Source organism: Alosa pseudoharengus, unplaced genomic scaffold (genome assembly GCF_046254945.1).
Source record: "Alosa pseudoharengus isolate Yale_2024_CS ecotype anadromous, Long Island Sound unplaced genomic scaffold, YU_APseudo_1.1 YU_APseudo_1.1_scf_12, whole genome shotgun sequence".
Taxonomy (NCBI): Eukaryota; Metazoa; Chordata; class Actinopteri; order Clupeiformes; family Clupeidae; genus Alosa; species Alosa pseudoharengus.
The window spans coordinates 14,488,442-14,504,709 of record NW_027468587.1 but is presented as its reverse complement, the minus strand read 5'-3'; the positions used below and the strand labels follow the sequence as shown (position 1 = coordinate 14,504,709).

Here is a 16,268-nt window from a genome sequence, read left to right as displayed (position 1 = left end):
TGTGTATTTGTATGTATGTGTATATGTTTTTGTATTTGCATGTGTTTGTGTCTGTGTGTCTTTTTTGATTGTGTGTGTGTGTGTGTGTCTGTTTGTATGTGTGTGTGCAGTATGTTTTGTAAATCTGTGAGGTAGACAACTGTATGACTGTGTAAGTTTGTGTACTCACATACAGGCTGGCTCTTGTGATTATTACGTGTGAATGTGTGTGTTCTTGTGTATGCCTGTGTATTTTTCTGTGTGTGTGTGTGTGTGTGTGTGTGTGTGTGTGTGTGTGTGTGTGTGTGTGTGTGTGTCTGTCTGTCTGACTTCATGTGTCTCTTCTGTGCTTTATTTGTAAGCAGCTCAGAGTTTGAGTGAGTATCTTAGTGTAGTCCTACCCTTGTGTAGGTACACTATATCTGTGTGTGTGATGAGCATCTGTGTGTGTGGTGAGTGTGAATGTGGGTCAATCCCAGTAACAACAACGGCAAACAATTCAGCAGTATTTGTGTTGGCGGTACGTGACGTGTGTCCACACTAGTCCACAATCAGTGAAACCTTGTGTCTGAGTGTCTGGAACCTGTCCAGTTCAGTCTTGTCCTGTGTTGTTGATAAAGATTCTGCCGCATTGCTTCAGAATTTTGCAACCCGCTTCCTAAATCACTTATGAGCCAGTAGAGAATGAAGTTTCCCAGCCTCACTGGATGAAACACACCCCTTAAGACCTAAAGTCCCAGTCCAGCGCAGTCCAACGCGGTCACTTGTAGAGAGAGTCAAAGAATGTCTCAATCTGCAGCCTTGCACCGCCAGAGTGTGAGACAAGTTCAGGGTCAGAGAGTTGAAGTGCTGCCACAGTTGCTATTCCTAGGAGTGAAATTTCTGCGCATTTGTAGATGGCCGACTGTAATTGAGCAAAGGACTTCCACACTCTTCTTCCCTTGAAGTTATACTCAGTTCAGCTTTTGCACACCACTTTTTTGGGACAGGTGCGTTGGATGCAAAAACTTTATTTCACAACGTTTCGGTCATACAGACCTTCCTCGGGTGTAATGGACAGTGTGCGAGCCTTCTTCAATAAGTATCATTTGAAGTTATTAAAGATGAATTGGGAACAATGATTGGGTACACAGAACTTCGTCAGGATCTCCTTTATTCAAATAACCTGGTGAATGGCTATGTACCAAAACCTTGTTTCCAATAAATCTTTTTATGACTGCAAGTCACTAAACACTAACAAGCTACAACATTACACTGACCAAAATTACATTGAAAGTTACATCAATTCAGAGCATATTGCGTGGTATTGACCCTGTAAAGTTAAAATTGATTTAACTAAAGTGATTTTGCCTGTACCACCAAGAAAAACTTCTGTTAATGGAGAATGGGCTTGGATGTACTCTAACTCTGTTTAATATTCAGGAAATATATCCACATTACAGATAAAAATGGTCCAGTTGCGGTTTATCTGGCTAACATCTCTCTATTCTATTAGCTGTTTTTGAAGCTTACATTTGCTGCTTCCACAACTCTCTCAGAAACTCTCAGAAAAACACACTGAGTACATTCTTATTAGAGGGTCTCCACACTCAAATCGTAGCTAAAAGCTAAAAAGACAGCACTGGCATTTAAACAAGCACTAGGCTGCATACAAAGATGACATCACAAAATACTGGCATAGACTTCAACTTTCTGACCCTGGACTTTCCACCTCTGCAGCTTACCCACCCTAACACTCCCCTCGTCCCTTAACCACAGCTACAGCCACTACCCCTCCGAACTAACAGTTCTCATCCAGGAATATTCACGGGAATATCCCTAGATCTCCTGGCTATCCCTCAACCCTCCTCAACACTATGTGTGTGTTTGATGTGACAAACATGAACTGATCAATCTTTTACATCTTCTTCTTGTGTCTCTTGCTTTTTTGGGGGGCATGGACCAAGTAAGTACCCATAGGACCCTAAATAAGACCTGAAAAATATACCTTAAAATGAAAATACTCCACTATGGAATTCTCTATCTCCAGTTTGTGTGTGTGTGTGTGTGTCTGTCTGTTTGTGTGTGTGTGTGTGTGTGTGTGTGTGTGTGTGTGTGTTGCTTTTCTTTCTCTGGAGGCATAGAGTTACTATAGAACATTATTAGAACCGCCCTTCCCCACCCCTCCTCCACCGTCCCTATCTGAAGCATTAACGTTCTCCTGTGTCCACATGGCCATAGTAGAACCTGCATAGGACCCCAGTACTTTGGAATGCAGTAGGAAGAGTGGTTACACGATCTGTCTCCATGGAGACCACACCAGAGACACAGACATGTCTGGCCCATCCGTGTCTTTGTTTTCTGTCTGTGTCTGTCGTTAGCTGGATGTGAGTCTGTGATTATCTGTGGCTGCAGCAGAAAGGTTAATGGTGGCCTCCCGGAAAATTCCGCCATGCTTTTTGTTTTTTTCCCTCCCCTTCTACGTCCTCTTGTTCCGATGTTACAGAAACCTGAAGCTTTTTATTTTCTATGTGTGCTTCTGTGTTTGTTCTGTTTTCTCTCAGTGCTGATTGTTGATTAACAAATCTCCTTTGAAACCTTATCCCTCCACCCTTTTCTCACCCCCACCTAACCCACACCCCCCCCAACGCCCCAATCTCTGCCCCAATCTCTGCCCCCCTCTCTCTCTCTCTCCACCTGCAACCCCTCCATCCTAAATAAAGACCCATTCGCGCCATCAGAAGGGAGTGCAGCCATGGCCCCAGAGCTGGATCTCTTTGCCATGAAGCCAGTAGACATCGGCGCCGCGTCGGCCACCAGCCCTACGGCGGGTGCGGAGCCCTTCTTGCCCTCCTCCAGCGCTGCTGATGCTGATGCCACTGCTGGTGCTGATGCTGCTGCCACCTCCCCTGACGCTGTCATCGTCACCGTCACCGCCGCTGTCACCTCCCCAGATGCCGCTGCCCCCGCCCCCACCACCACCACCTCTACCACGGCCTCCGAAGCTGCTGCTACTGCTCCACCTGCCTCGGCTCCCACCCTAGATCTTTTTGGTGGTAAAGACTTCTGCTTCCATTTCATTCTCTAACAAGACTCTCTCTCCCTTTCTCACTCTCTCTCTTTCTCTCACACACACACACACTCTTTGTCTGTCTCTCTGTCCTGATCACTCTATCTCTGTTCTGTTCTCACCCCCCCCTCTTCGCAATGATCTGTCTTTCTTCATGCCCTCCTCTTCTCCTTTCTGTCTGTCTGTCTTTTCTGTATTGTTCTCATTCTATTCTGTTTGTTCTTTCTCTCACCCAATTATCTCTCTTCTCTTAATGTTTTCTCTCCCTCTCTCTTTTTATGTCTTTTTCCATATCTCTCAGTCCTGTTCTATTGTCTTTCTCTCTGTTTCTTCTCTCTCTCTCCTTCTGTCAAGCTTTCTCACCCTCTCTTCCTCTCACTATTCTGTTTCCCTGTGTTTCTTTCTGCGGCTCTTCCTATATCTGCATTTTGCTGTGCATCATGGGACTTGTAGTTTTTTGCTCTACCCTCTTTGCTCTTTCTCTCCTGCTCTGCTGCCAGCCCCACTATCACTTTAACCTCTTGTTGCTTTGCTCATTCTTACAGCTTATTTGCTGCTTTTATTATTTCTCTTTAATATGATTTGCACAGTGGTTATGTTTCATCCTTATGTTTTATCATTTTGGTGGCTTATGGAGGTTTATTTTGTTATGTATTCAAACTAAATACTTGAGTTAATCAAACATTTTGACCACCTCTGAAAATCCATTAAAGTTTACCTCTGGCTACCTGTACATTTCATTGTGACTGTAGACTATGTGATCCCCCCCTTGCTGAACCAGGTATCGGATACTCATGTTGAGGCTTTAAACTCACACCCAGCGGTCCCGGACTGGCCTTATCTTCTCATTTCTCTTAGGTCAAGAGGGGTCGTTCAACGATTCAGACTCTGAAACTAAATCTCCTACTGCAGGTAGTCAAAACTAGAGGAAAGATGTTGTCCCTCCAAGCAACATCTTTCCCCTTGTGACTGTCCCCTTGCAGTAAATACATGAAAATTATCACTATCTATTGCTAAATTTGCTAAATCAACTTTTGCTAAATATTTTACTTAGTTTTCCTTTTATTTTATCACAATTATTTTTAGCTTCTCAAGATACATTTTGCTTTCATTTTGCTTACACTTAATTAGATTTATGACTCTTGTTTGCTGCCCTTTGCATTTGCCTGTGTCTCTGATTGCTTAATGCTGCTCCTATGCAACTCCTTGAGTTGAAACGTGTGTGTGTGTGTCCTTGTTCATAGATATGTTTGATTCTATGCCTGAGCAAACCTCCCCCTCAGCATCCAAAGCAGACGCTACTCCTAGCATAGGCCTATTTGGTGCAGGTACAAGAGTTGACTGACTTGTTTAGTGTTCAATGTCTTCATCCCCTCTGGTTGTCTTCGTCGTCCTCCTCCTCCTCCTCTTCCTTGTTCTCTTCCTCCTCCCTTTCCTTCCCTTCTCTTCGTCTACTGCCTCCTCTGTTGTCTGTTTTTCCTCCACACGTCCTGGTTTGTCTTCCATAGTGATGGCGCACCACTGGTGCATGTTGATGCACGCGTGTTAGTGAGTCAAAGTAACCCTTGACAACCGCATGATCTGTCTGGCGCACTCTCTGTCCTTCCTGCCCTCACTCTTTTATTTCTCCTCTCCTCTCCTCTCGCCCTCTTCCTCCTGCTCTGACCTCTGATTGGCTAGATCTCCCAGCAGTTTCCCGTGGGCCCTCCCCACTCCCCCCTGAGGCTAATGTGACTGGTGATCTGCTGTCTGGTGAGTCTCTAAGCAACTTCCTGTGTTCTTCCGTGGTCCACAGTGACTTTTGTGATGAGTCTCCCTCAGTGGTGTTTGTGGATCTAACTGTCCGTCTATTAATGGGAGTGGCTACCTGTCCTCTCATTCCTCTGTTCCCTCTATCCCCCTTTCTCTTCATCTCTCTACTCCTTCTCTTTTTGCTCTCTCTCTCTTTTTCTGTTTTTTTTCTATCTGCACTTTGAATTACCAATGTGTATGAAAGCTGCTGTATAAATAAACTGGCTTGTTCTTTTCTTTTTCATCTCTGTTCTCTCTCTCTCTTCTCTTTCTCTCTCTCTCTCTCTCTCTCTCCTCTAGATCTCTCCCCTGCGGCCCCTCCAGCAGCTTCAGTGGGTGGTGACCCCGCTGCATCCTCTCCGCCCAAACCTGACGCCGCGCCGGTCATCGACCTCTTTGGGGGTGGGTAGCTCTGTCTTAGCCTGTGCAGACAAACACACAGGCTGCCACTGAGTCCAGCACCACACCTGCCAGATCAGTGGTAGACATGATGTCCGCTTGTACACCTGAGAAACAGTCGTCCCGGGTTAGAAACTCGACCCTGATGTTGCAAGGCCCGGTCACTTTGGGATAAAAGTTTTTGTTGAATCCCACTCACTTCAGCTTACTGATTATTACATCACTGTCTTATTCTTGTTCTTGTTCACTCCACCAATCCCATCTGAAGGATCATTTTTACACTTAAAGATGATAGTGTTTCACTTGTATGGCTTCTTCAGATATTCTAATCACATTTTCTCAGCCGATAAAGGTCCAGAGGATCAGAGTGTGGGGTGGATATGCTATCTGCTCCTTGAGAGTAGTGTCACGTACAGCGCAGCGCCACATCAGCCCCATGTGCTCTGGAGCAGAAGAGCAGCACTTCTGCACCCGCTGCACTGATCCTCTGCCTCTGGTTCTCTCCCCCCCATCAGACACACTTGCAGACCTGCAGCCTATCGCCCCCGCCGCTACAGGAGCTGACCTGCTAGGAGGTACGGCTCCGCAACCCACACCAGCGTTCTAGTTCTAGAGTGTTCAGTGGCTACATGGAACACAGGGAAATACTGTAGCGTTCATGGTGTCTCCATGTTACAAATGCTTTGTTACACTGTAGCTATACCCAGGGGTGAGAGCAGTTTTAGATTGTTGACTGGTACTACCACAACCTTCATCGCTTCATATTGTTCACCTCTTCTTGGCTCATGCATCCTTGAAAAAAATACCTTAAATACCGAAATGCTCACATCAGTCACTTGCAGCGCATTAGTGGAAGCTCGCGCTAGCAGGAATGAAAGATTATATCCGGGCTCCAGATATGTTGGTCTACTGTGTGCTGAGGCTGGCCTTGTTTTATACAATCAGTACATGCCCACTGCTTCTAGTCATTTAGTGCTGACAGAATAACAAACTTCCAGATCCAGTTTTCCATACATGTTTCCATACGACTAGTCCAAGACTTCAATTTTCAGTTTCAGTCAATTTAACTTCAATTAAAATCTCGAGCCACGAATGTACAAGCCACAGAAAGATTGATGCCGGTACCCGTGTGTAATGTAGTTTTTTGTGACAGAATGTCATAAATAAGCTGTGTTTTTTTTATTATTATTATTATTATTTGCCTAAAACACAGGAAGTTACTGCAATCCATGTATGGAAACTGGTCATAAAAGTCTTCATTGTAGCTGTTTCATTAGCTCTATCATACTGTGAAACGTGCAGTGCAGCTAAGGGTTAGGTGGGGTCACAATTTCAGTTTTGATATGCTGCCGAGGAATTGAAGCCATGGCTTTACACTGGCCGGCCAGGCCAGCTAGGGAAGCTTAATCTGTTCAATCTAATCCCTTATCATAGCATTACAATAGCACTACCTATCATACTGTGTCTGAAAACATCAAATATACAATCATTCCAATCCATACTTCAAACAGCCCCAGTTGCAATGTTACAAACTGATCAATTACGTACCAAAGACTAACATGCATTGACAACATCCACTTCCAAGTGTCACATAGAATAATGGTTAGGGTTGGAGTTGGGTTATTTATCAAATCTATGGTTTAGTCTGATCCCAACCTACCTACCTTCCCAGGCCTGAGTCCATCGTTGGCCCCCGCTGAAGCACCTTCTCTGGCCCCCGCATTGGCCCCGACCCCCTCCCTGGCCCCAGTTCCAGCACCTACGAGTGCCCAGAATGACCTGCTGGAGGCCACTGGGGACCTTCTAGCATCCACAGATGCTGCTCCCGCCCCAACAGCGCCCTCTGGAGGCTTTGATCCCTCAGGTAGGAATGGTCCAGGCAAGTGTGCATTCTGTGATAGACAAAACAAATCTGCAAGCCACTGGACATCTTTGACTAGTATGTAACTATAATATGTAGCATAATGTGTCACATGTGTTTGAAGGCTGCTTGCTCTGTAAAAAGATTACTAATATGTTTTTAAACAGGATGGCTATCTGTTGTTGATAATTATATGGATGTGGTTCTAATCTAGTATGATAATTTATCATACTGTCATCTTAAATGACAGTATGATAAATTATATTTCATGAAGCATTTTAGAGGGAAAGTAACTAAGGGCCTTAAACTAAGATGTGGCTGGAAATGAAAATGAACAATTAGTATAGCCCATTGTTACATACAGTTCTCATCAAATTAGGTCGAGTTGTGATTGTGATTGTTTTAGACCTGTCTCTTGCTAGCAGCAGGGTATGACTGATTCTATGATATTGTGCAAGTGTGTGTGACAGAGAGAGAGAAAGGGAGACATAATGGTTGTGTTTGTGTGAGAAAGAGAGCAACAGAGATATTGTATAATATTGTAACACACAGTCATGCCAATAAAGCTCATTGAATTGAAATAAAGAGAGAGAGAGAGAGCTGGATGTGTGTGTGTGTGTGTGTGTGTGTGTGTGTGTGTGTGTGTGTGTGTGTGTGTGTGTGTGTGTGTGTTGCCCATGCTGCTGCTGCTGCTGCTGCTGTGTTCTGCATGAGTGAGCGGAGCTGAGATTGCTGCCTTGGTTACGTAACAGACAGGGTTCCAGCGCTTTGCTGAAGGCTTAACTCCTCACACACGCCTTTCTCTCCTCCCCCTCTGTCTCTCTCTTTCTGTCCCTTTCTCTCCCCCCCTCTCTCTCTTTCTTTCTGTCCCTTTCTCTCCCTTTATCTCATCTTTCTCTCTCTGTCCCTTTCAACACATGTCTTTCTGGACCCTATTTTTCTTTCCTGTCTTTCATTTTCTCTCTCTGTCTCTTATCTTCTACCTTCCCTCCCCATCATGATAACCTTCCCTCTTTCCATGCTTCTCTTTTATTCTCTCTCTCTCTCTCTCTCTCTCTCTCTCTCTCTCTCTCTCTCTCTCTCTCTCTCGCCCGCGCTCACACTCTGCTGGTTCATTGCTTGCTCCCACTCTGTGATTGGTGAGTTCACAAGGCTGACTCCCACAATGCTTTGCGGCATGAGCCATGTCTGACCTTTCGCCTGGGGCCAGATTGTTTAGAATCTTATAAGACACAGCAAAAAAAAAAAAAAAAACCTCTCCCTGCTTGTTTGAATGGTGTGCTTTGACTTTGTTCCTTCAATATTATTTTCTTTTAAGGGTCCCTACCCGAGGTGTTTGTGCATTACCCCTGTGTTCACAGGGAGCTTGACCTTAGCTTGCTCATTTGCCAAAATGTTATGCTTGAATGCAGTAGAGAAAAATAGAGTTTTTGTGTGTCAGGCTCTAATAGACTCCCCAGCCTTGCTTTATACATGCATGCAGAACTCTGAAGTCTGTACTTGTGGCTTGATGGTCTTTTGGGCCCCCACCGTCGACTTCAAGGCAGCGCTGCCACCGTCGACTTCAAGGCAAACCTTAACCTTAACCCTAATCTTAACCCTTACCATAACCCTTGACTAACCCTAGCGCCTTCCAGGCAGCGTTGCCTTGAAATCAATGCTGGGAGCCCAAAAGACCATACATTTGTACTTGTGTGTTTGCACTCTGATCTCTCGTCCAATCCTCTTTTGTCCTGCATGGTAGATGGAAGATTCTAGAACACAAGAGACATTCTGACCTGTGTGCTCTCTCCTCTTTCTCCTCTTCCTCTTCCTCCTCCTCCCTGCTGTTCCTCCCAGTGTTCGACGGATTAGGGGATCTGCTCATGCCCACAATCACGCCCCAGAGCACCGGAGGCACGCCCATGGCCCCTGCCACTCCGACGCCGCTAGCTCCCTTAGTGCCGCTGGTTCCAATCGCACCACTAGCCGGAGTACCGCTAGTGGGGGCGCCGCTAGCAGGAGTAGCGCCGCTAGCAGGAGCCCCATTAGTGCCTGCTGGAGCTCCGCTAGCCTCAGCCCCAGGTTCTGCTCCAGGCGGCCCAGCCACTGCAACCCCACCTATCAAACCCATCGGAGGAGACCTGGAATCATCCCTAGCAAACCTGGTTGGAAGTATGTGGTGACATTGCAGGCGTCACGGTTGGGTAGTTGGGCCATTGCTTAGTTATTAAATGTGGCAGCTGGTTTTTAACAATGGTTGTCCTTATTAAATAATATGGCTTGTAATTAGCTGTACTCTTGTATGCAGATTTGCAACAGAGATATAGAGTGTGGTACTGGTTAATGTTCTGGAACTGATTGTCTTTCTTTTCATTGCAGACTTGGGAGTTGGAGCCCAAAAGAAGTAAGATCTGTTAAGAGTTTTGTTTTGCTGTGTGTATGTGTGTGTGTGTGTTTGTGTGTGTGTGTGTGTGTGTGTGTGTGTTTGTGTGTGTGTTTGTGCTTGTGTGTGCTTGCATCTTTGTGTTCGCAGGCATGTCCATAGATGTTCAAATTCATGTGCGTGTTATTCCCAGATCTCTCTCAATCAGGCACTTTAGCTCTAACTGCTTTTGGTTTGCATTGATCACTGCTCCTCAGGCAATCATTTCCCTCGTCTGTGGGCAGTATCGATCCGGAGCCTCAGTCATCAGTGCAGTCTGGGTCATAGTTGATCGATTGATTTGGTCTGAGTCGTAATTTGAGTAAACCGCTGAGCCACTCAGCCACTCTACATTGAGTTTGTGCCACTCTACCCGGAGGGCGTGAATCGCAGCTATAATATGATTGATAGATGGATGATTGATTGGTTGAGTGAGGTTGACTGACAGGTGTCTGCTCCAACAGGGACCAGCAGTGGAGTGAGAAGAAGCTGACAGGCGGTGCTCACTGGACCCCCCAGGTCGCCCCGACCAGCTGGGGAGCCCCTGGGGCTCAGATGGTAAGAGAGCGATTCATGTCATTGTTGTCCAGATCACATTTCAAACTATCAAACAAGGGACAATATACATAAAATCATATAGACGAGATTAGTCATGGGGCCTGTCAAGAGGCGTAAACAAATATAATGAAGGTTTTGTTTCTTGAAACCTTCCAATGCAATGATGTGTTTTATTATTTTGTTATTTCTCTTTCTAATTTTGCTCATTGTCTCACTGACACATTAATTTGACATACTTACCTGTGAGTTTGTCTGTACATACGTACGTGGTTAGCTGCAAAGGAATTGCCCTTCTTGGGATCAATTAAGTTGTCTGAACTAAAATGAACTGATATGTGCCTTGTGTGTGCGTGTGTGTGTGTGTGTGTGTGTGTGTGTGTGTGTGTGTGTGTGTGTGTGTTCACTCTGTCTCCGTCTGCAGCCTGGTGCCCCACCCACACCTCCAGCTGTAGGAGGCTTGCAGGGCTTTGTCATGGTGAGTTCAGCAAAGACACGCACCTGAAACATGTCTCTGATTCTGAGTAGCGTTTTAGTAAGGACAGGCTACTGAAACATGTCTCTGATTCTGAGTAGCGTTTTAGTAAGGACAGTCTACTGAAACATGTCTCTGATTCTGAGTAGCGTTTTAGTAAGGACAGGCTACTGAAACATGTCTGATTCTGAGTAGCGTTTTAGTAAGGACAGGCTACTGAAACATGTCTCTGATTCTGAGTAGCGTTTTAGTAAGGACAGGCTACTGAAACATGTCTCTGATTCTGAGTAGCGTTTTAGTAAGGACAGGCTACTGAAACATGTCTCTGACTCTGAGTAGTGCTTTAGTAGTATCCCGTAGTAGTAGTTTTTCCTGTATCCCGGGTCCTGTTTGCCCTGGAGACACTTACTTTTCAATAATGACCGGCGAATTATATGGCTACTACTTACCAAAACGAGAAAATAAACTTCACACAATGTGTCTTTTAAAATTATTTTGCCATTCCTTGGCTTCAGTTTGTCACACAAATAAAATTTGAAAGCCTTAGATGTTGCATAGCAATTACTGACTTTTAATGATATTCCATTGTGATAAGCGAACGCACTACTTAAGGAATGACATGAAAGACCAGTTGCCATTGCCAACGGTCATATATTTTTTGCAGCGGTCATTATACAGAATTATCAGACCGCTGAATGTTGGAAAGCTACGTTCATCTCACTCTCTCTCTCTCTTCCCCTGCTCTCCCACTCTCATCCCCCAACCCCATCTCTCTCTCTCTCTGTCTCCCTCCTTTCCTCTCCTCTACCACTCTCGCCCCCCCCCTCCTCTACTCCTCTCCCACTCTCATCCCCCAACCCCATCTCTTTCCCTCCCTCTCCTCTCCTCCTCTCCCACTCTCATCCACCCCCATCTTTCTTTCTCTCTCTCTCTCTCTCTCTCTCTCACCCCCCCTCCTCTCCCCCCTCTTCTCACACACACACTCTCTCCTCTCTCCTCCTCTCTCTCACACACTCTCTCCTTTCCCACCTCTCTCTCTCACACACACACTCTCTCCTCTCCCATCTCTCTCTCTCACACACACACTCTCTCCTCTCCCACCTCTCTCTCTCACACACACACTCTCTCCTCTCCCACCTCTCTCTCTCAAACACACTCTCCCTCCTCTATCCTCCTCTCTCTCACACACACACTCTCTCCTCTCCCACCTCTCTCTCTCACACACACTCTCTCTCCTCTCTCCTCCTCTCTCTCTCACACACACTCTCTCCTCTCCCACCTCTCTCTCTCTCACACACACTCTCTCCTCTCTCCTCCTCTCTTTCACACACTCTCTCCTTTCCCACCTCTCTCTCTCACACACACACTCTCTCCTCTCCCACCTCTCTCTCTCACACACACTCTCTCCTCTCTCACCTCTCTCTCACACACACACACTCCTCTCCCACGTCTCTCTCTCACACACACACTCTCTCCTCTCTCACCTCTCTCTCACACACACACTCTCTCCTCTCCCACCTCTCTCTCTCACACACACACACTCTCCTCTCCCACCTCTCTCACACACACACTCTCTCCTCTCCCACCTCTCTCTCTCACACACACACTCTCTCCTCTCTCCTCCTCTCTCTCACACACACACTCTCCTCTCCCACCTCACTCTCTCACACACTCTCCCTCTCACACACTCTCCCTCCTCTCCCACCTCTCTCTCTTACACATACACTCTCTCCTCTCTCCTCTCTCTCTCACACACACACTCTCTCCTCTTCCACCTCACTCTCTCACACACCCTCCCTCTCACACACTCTCCCTCCTCTCCCACCTCTCTCTCTCACACACACACTCTCTCCTCTCTCCTCTCTCTCTCACACACACACTCTCTCCTCTCCCACCTCTCTCTCTCACACACACTCTCTCTCCTCTCTCCTCCTCTCTCTCTCCTCTCTCCTCCTCTCTCTCTCACACACACACTCTCTCCTCTCCCACCTCTCTCTCACACACACTCTCTCTCCTCTCCCACCTCTCTCTCTCACACACACTCTCCCTCCTCTCCCACCTCTCTCTCTCACACACACACTCTCTCCTCTCCCACCTCTCTCTCTCACACACACTCTCTCTCCTCCTCTCTCTCTCACACACTCTCTCTCTCCTCTCTCCTCCTCTCTCTCTCACACACTCTCTCTCTCCTCTCTCCCACCTCTCTCTCTCACACACACACTCTCTCCTCTCCCACCTCTCTCTCACACACACACTCTCTCCTCTCCCACCTCACTCTCTCACACACTCTCCCTCCTCTCTCCTCCTCAGCCTGCAGTGGGTGCTCCTGGTGCTCCTATGATGGCCCCCATGGGAGCTCCGATGATGGGACAGCCCATGATGAGACCTCCTTTCGCTGGAGCAGCCGCCGTTGCACCAGGGGCACCGGTAAACAAACAAGCAAACACACACACACACACACAAGCAAACTAAAAATGTTTTTTTTTAATTAATTAATAAATACATACTGTACATCATATACATACATCATACATACCTACCTACATAAATACATACGTGATTACATAAACAGGCAAATGTACAATGTACATTTAACACAAATGTTAGAGTTGACACATTAAATGCTTTACAATTTAGGGAAGGAAAGCAGGAAAGCAATATGTTATTCAAATGAACCATATGTTTATGTTGTCTATTACCTTTACACACTTTTGACACTTTACACATTGTAACACCCCCCCCCCCCCCCCCCCCCCCCCAGCTGTCCCCTGGGCCTGCTGTCCAGAGCCCCAAGAAGCCAAAAGACCCCCTGGCTGACCTCAACCTCAAGGACTTCATGTGATCACCCAGGTAGGCCGCTAAAGCTATGGAACTGTGATCAGCCAGGTGTCAGGCAGCCATTTGAAGGAGCTCTCAATGTCACACAATGCACCCACCTCACACCACCTGCATGATTGGCAACAATATCCAGCGGTAAAATAGTCTGAAGTTTGACTCTTATGAATCATAGTCACGCTCTCTTCGTTTATGATCTCGTAAACGTTTTGACTTGGTGTGTACTGATGGTAGTTCTGTGACCTCTTCTTCCTTTAGATTTTCTTCCTTTAGTCTGGATTGGAGTGGAACACATTTGCCTGGTCTTTACCGACAGCCCCCGGAACCCCCTCCACCCTCAAGATGAAAGGAGCCCCCGACTGACCTTGCCACCCCCCTTCCTCCCCCAACACACACACACATACACACACTCTCTCCTCAATGCCCCTCAGCCTCTCCCCTGATCTCTTAAATGTGTAGCACAAAGTGTGAAGCTGTAGAAAGATAGAATAGAGAGAATGAGAGAGAGAGAGACTGAGAGAGAGAGACAGAGAGAGAGAGACACACATAGAGAGTGACAGAGAGAGAGACAGAGAGAGAAGTAGACAGAAATGGAGAGAATGGGCTTGTGCTTATATTAATGTAATCTTTTTGTCCAAACAAAAATGAACAAAAAAAAACTGAACCATTGAAAAATTATGCATAATACTTAAAAATAAATGGGAAAGATGGCATATCTCTTTAAGGTTCTTTTCAAGTGTTGATGGTGTGTGTGTGTGTGCATGTGTGCGTGCGTGCGGAATGTATGTGTGTGTGTGTGTGTGTGTGTGTGTGTGTGTGTGTGTGTGTGTGTGTGTGTACTGTTTACCTTTGGTGTCTGGACACAGTCTCTTCACGCCTTCCTGCCCCTGTGCACCTATTTATGCGAAATGTAACTTGTGTCATTTTGCAGAAGTACAATAAGTTGACTGCTCTATGTAGAAACAATACAGGGGCATCCGAGGAATTTCTGAATACTCTGTATGTATGTGAACGGCGTGTATTGATGTGAGTCTGATATTAAATGATAAGAATTTATGTGGTAATTATATCCCATTATCTAACAAATGTGTTGGGTAACAAATATGAATATATGGATATGTAAGTGAAATATACATAAATGAAGAACAAGTTGTCAGCTTTTGAATTTCTGACCAACAATGTGTCTATTTATTTTTATCCATACTTTATTTATTTAGTCACTTTTTTGCATTGTTTATTTATTGAAGTGGTCAAACTGTTGTTTACATTTGAGGATATTTTATCCACGGGTACATATCGGCCTTTTTTATTTTTGGAGAGCACTTCAAATGTTTCTTCTTCGATTTTGTCTCGTAGACTTTGACTGCAAAACTATAAAATACCAGTAGCCGGAGTGTGTATGTAAGTGCTGAAAGAACCATAACAACAGCAGCCTGTGATTAAAAAAGTCCATGTTTGAGTGACCAAAACATTCCTGCTGGTCACAGTGTCCTTGTCAGTGAAATGTTGTGTTTGACTCATAGTTGCTAGTGCTTTGTTATTGCCAGACTAAGGGTGGTACTTTTAGTGTTATTTTTGTATTCCTGTAGAAGATGCCTAGTTTGGAGACTGGTCCCCTTACCTGCTTTTCCTTGGAGTTGGTCTTAAACCAGGGCCTCTTTGGTTGTCCAGCACCACCGCACCCCCACTGCTCCCTCTGCTGGTGAGGAGTAGGAAGTGTAGTTGGCACAGTGGGACCTCTGCACCTGGATAAGGTCACTGTTGAACAGTGTGTTGAACTAATGTGTTTCAAGGCAGCTCAGTAGAACCCAATGGAATCCAGTCAAATTCTGTACAGTTACCCTATATAACTGGTAGCTCTATGTGTCGTCATTTCAAGTGACTGTAAGTCGAACGTTTTTGTGAAATAAATGATGGACCTGATAGAATCTTGGGGAGGGAGATGGGGGGAAAGACGCATTTATTTTTTAATTTCAAAAGGCTTTTGTTTATTTAAGGACTGGTTTATTTTTGTTTATGATGCCCCTTTTCCGTGCATGTAAGACCTCGGAGATGCAATAAACTCACTGACCAACCAAAATGCATGTCTATTTCTTTTTTTCAACTTGGAGCAAGCTCAACTGATCCTTACTCTGGATTATCTTTGTGTCTCTTGGAATTATTCATGGATAGGTTTTCATTCAGTAAGACCTTGTCAAGATAACACTGGGAGCAGATGTCCTATAGAGCCGCTAGATGCGGAGTATCTACCACACATTGGCTTCTTGTATCTAGATTAATTCAGAAAGTAAACACATTCGCATGATCTCAGGATGTTGAACAGTCTTCACTATGTGGACCTCATTGTTAACTTCTTCATTCTTAACTGGTGGGTCGGGACCCAAAAGTGGGTCGAGGAATCGTTCTGGGTTGCTCGCGGAGCTTGTGGTTTAAAAAAAAAGGCTTTGCTAGTAAAAGCACACATTGATGTGACTTACCAACGGCAGCCAGGTATTTTTTATTTTAACAAACTATTATTTAATAAATTATTATTAAATGTTCACGGCTAATTGTAGCTTACTAATTGTTAAATTGTTAAAAGGCCATGGTAGGCCTTCTCAAAAGGGCATTTTGGACATCAAGGGGCAAAGCCGCAGGTGCTTGACCATACACCCCCCCCCCCTTCCGCACGTGCCTGCTACAGTATATGTTAGGACATTCTCTGCCACTCAGCTTTGCAGACTACAATTCAGTTCAATTCAATGCTGATCACTATACTCATACAACTAAAGAAAATGATTTATGTAGATGGCAACAACAACATTTTCTAAGTTGACAGCATTCTGGCCATGTAGCAGGTATAGACACAGATCAATTTGTTTTGGTCATTATTATGTGCATGCAATAATATTAAATGTATGTATTTCCAAGTCTGAGACAA

The 16,268-nt window shown here is 45.4% G+C and overlaps 1 protein-coding gene across 1 annotated transcript in view; it reads left to right on the top strand.

The window, feature by feature from the left end:
- snap91a (synaptosome associated protein 91a) overlaps nucleotides 1-13,355 on the top strand; it is a 59,246-nt gene extending 45,891 nt beyond the window's left edge. The window contains exons 17-28 of the mRNA XM_076279657.1: nucleotides 2,682-2,843; nucleotides 2,913-3,014; nucleotides 4,273-4,356; nucleotides 4,709-4,780; nucleotides 5,120-5,221; nucleotides 5,734-5,793; nucleotides 6,891-7,082; nucleotides 8,919-9,233; nucleotides 9,441-9,465; nucleotides 9,948-10,041; nucleotides 12,824-12,940; nucleotides 13,275-13,355. Coding sequence (XP_076135772.1) covers nucleotides 2,682-2,843; nucleotides 2,913-3,014; nucleotides 4,273-4,356; nucleotides 4,709-4,780; nucleotides 5,120-5,221; nucleotides 5,734-5,793; nucleotides 6,891-7,082; nucleotides 8,919-9,233; nucleotides 9,441-9,465; nucleotides 9,948-10,041; nucleotides 12,824-12,940; nucleotides 13,275-13,355 — 1,406 coding nt within the window. The remainder of the gene's footprint in view (nucleotides 1-2,681; nucleotides 2,844-2,912; nucleotides 3,015-4,272; nucleotides 4,357-4,708; nucleotides 4,781-5,119; nucleotides 5,222-5,733; nucleotides 5,794-6,890; nucleotides 7,083-8,918; nucleotides 9,234-9,440; nucleotides 9,466-9,947; nucleotides 10,042-12,823; nucleotides 12,941-13,274) is intronic.
- Nucleotides 13,356-16,268: the final 2,913 nt, after the last annotated feature.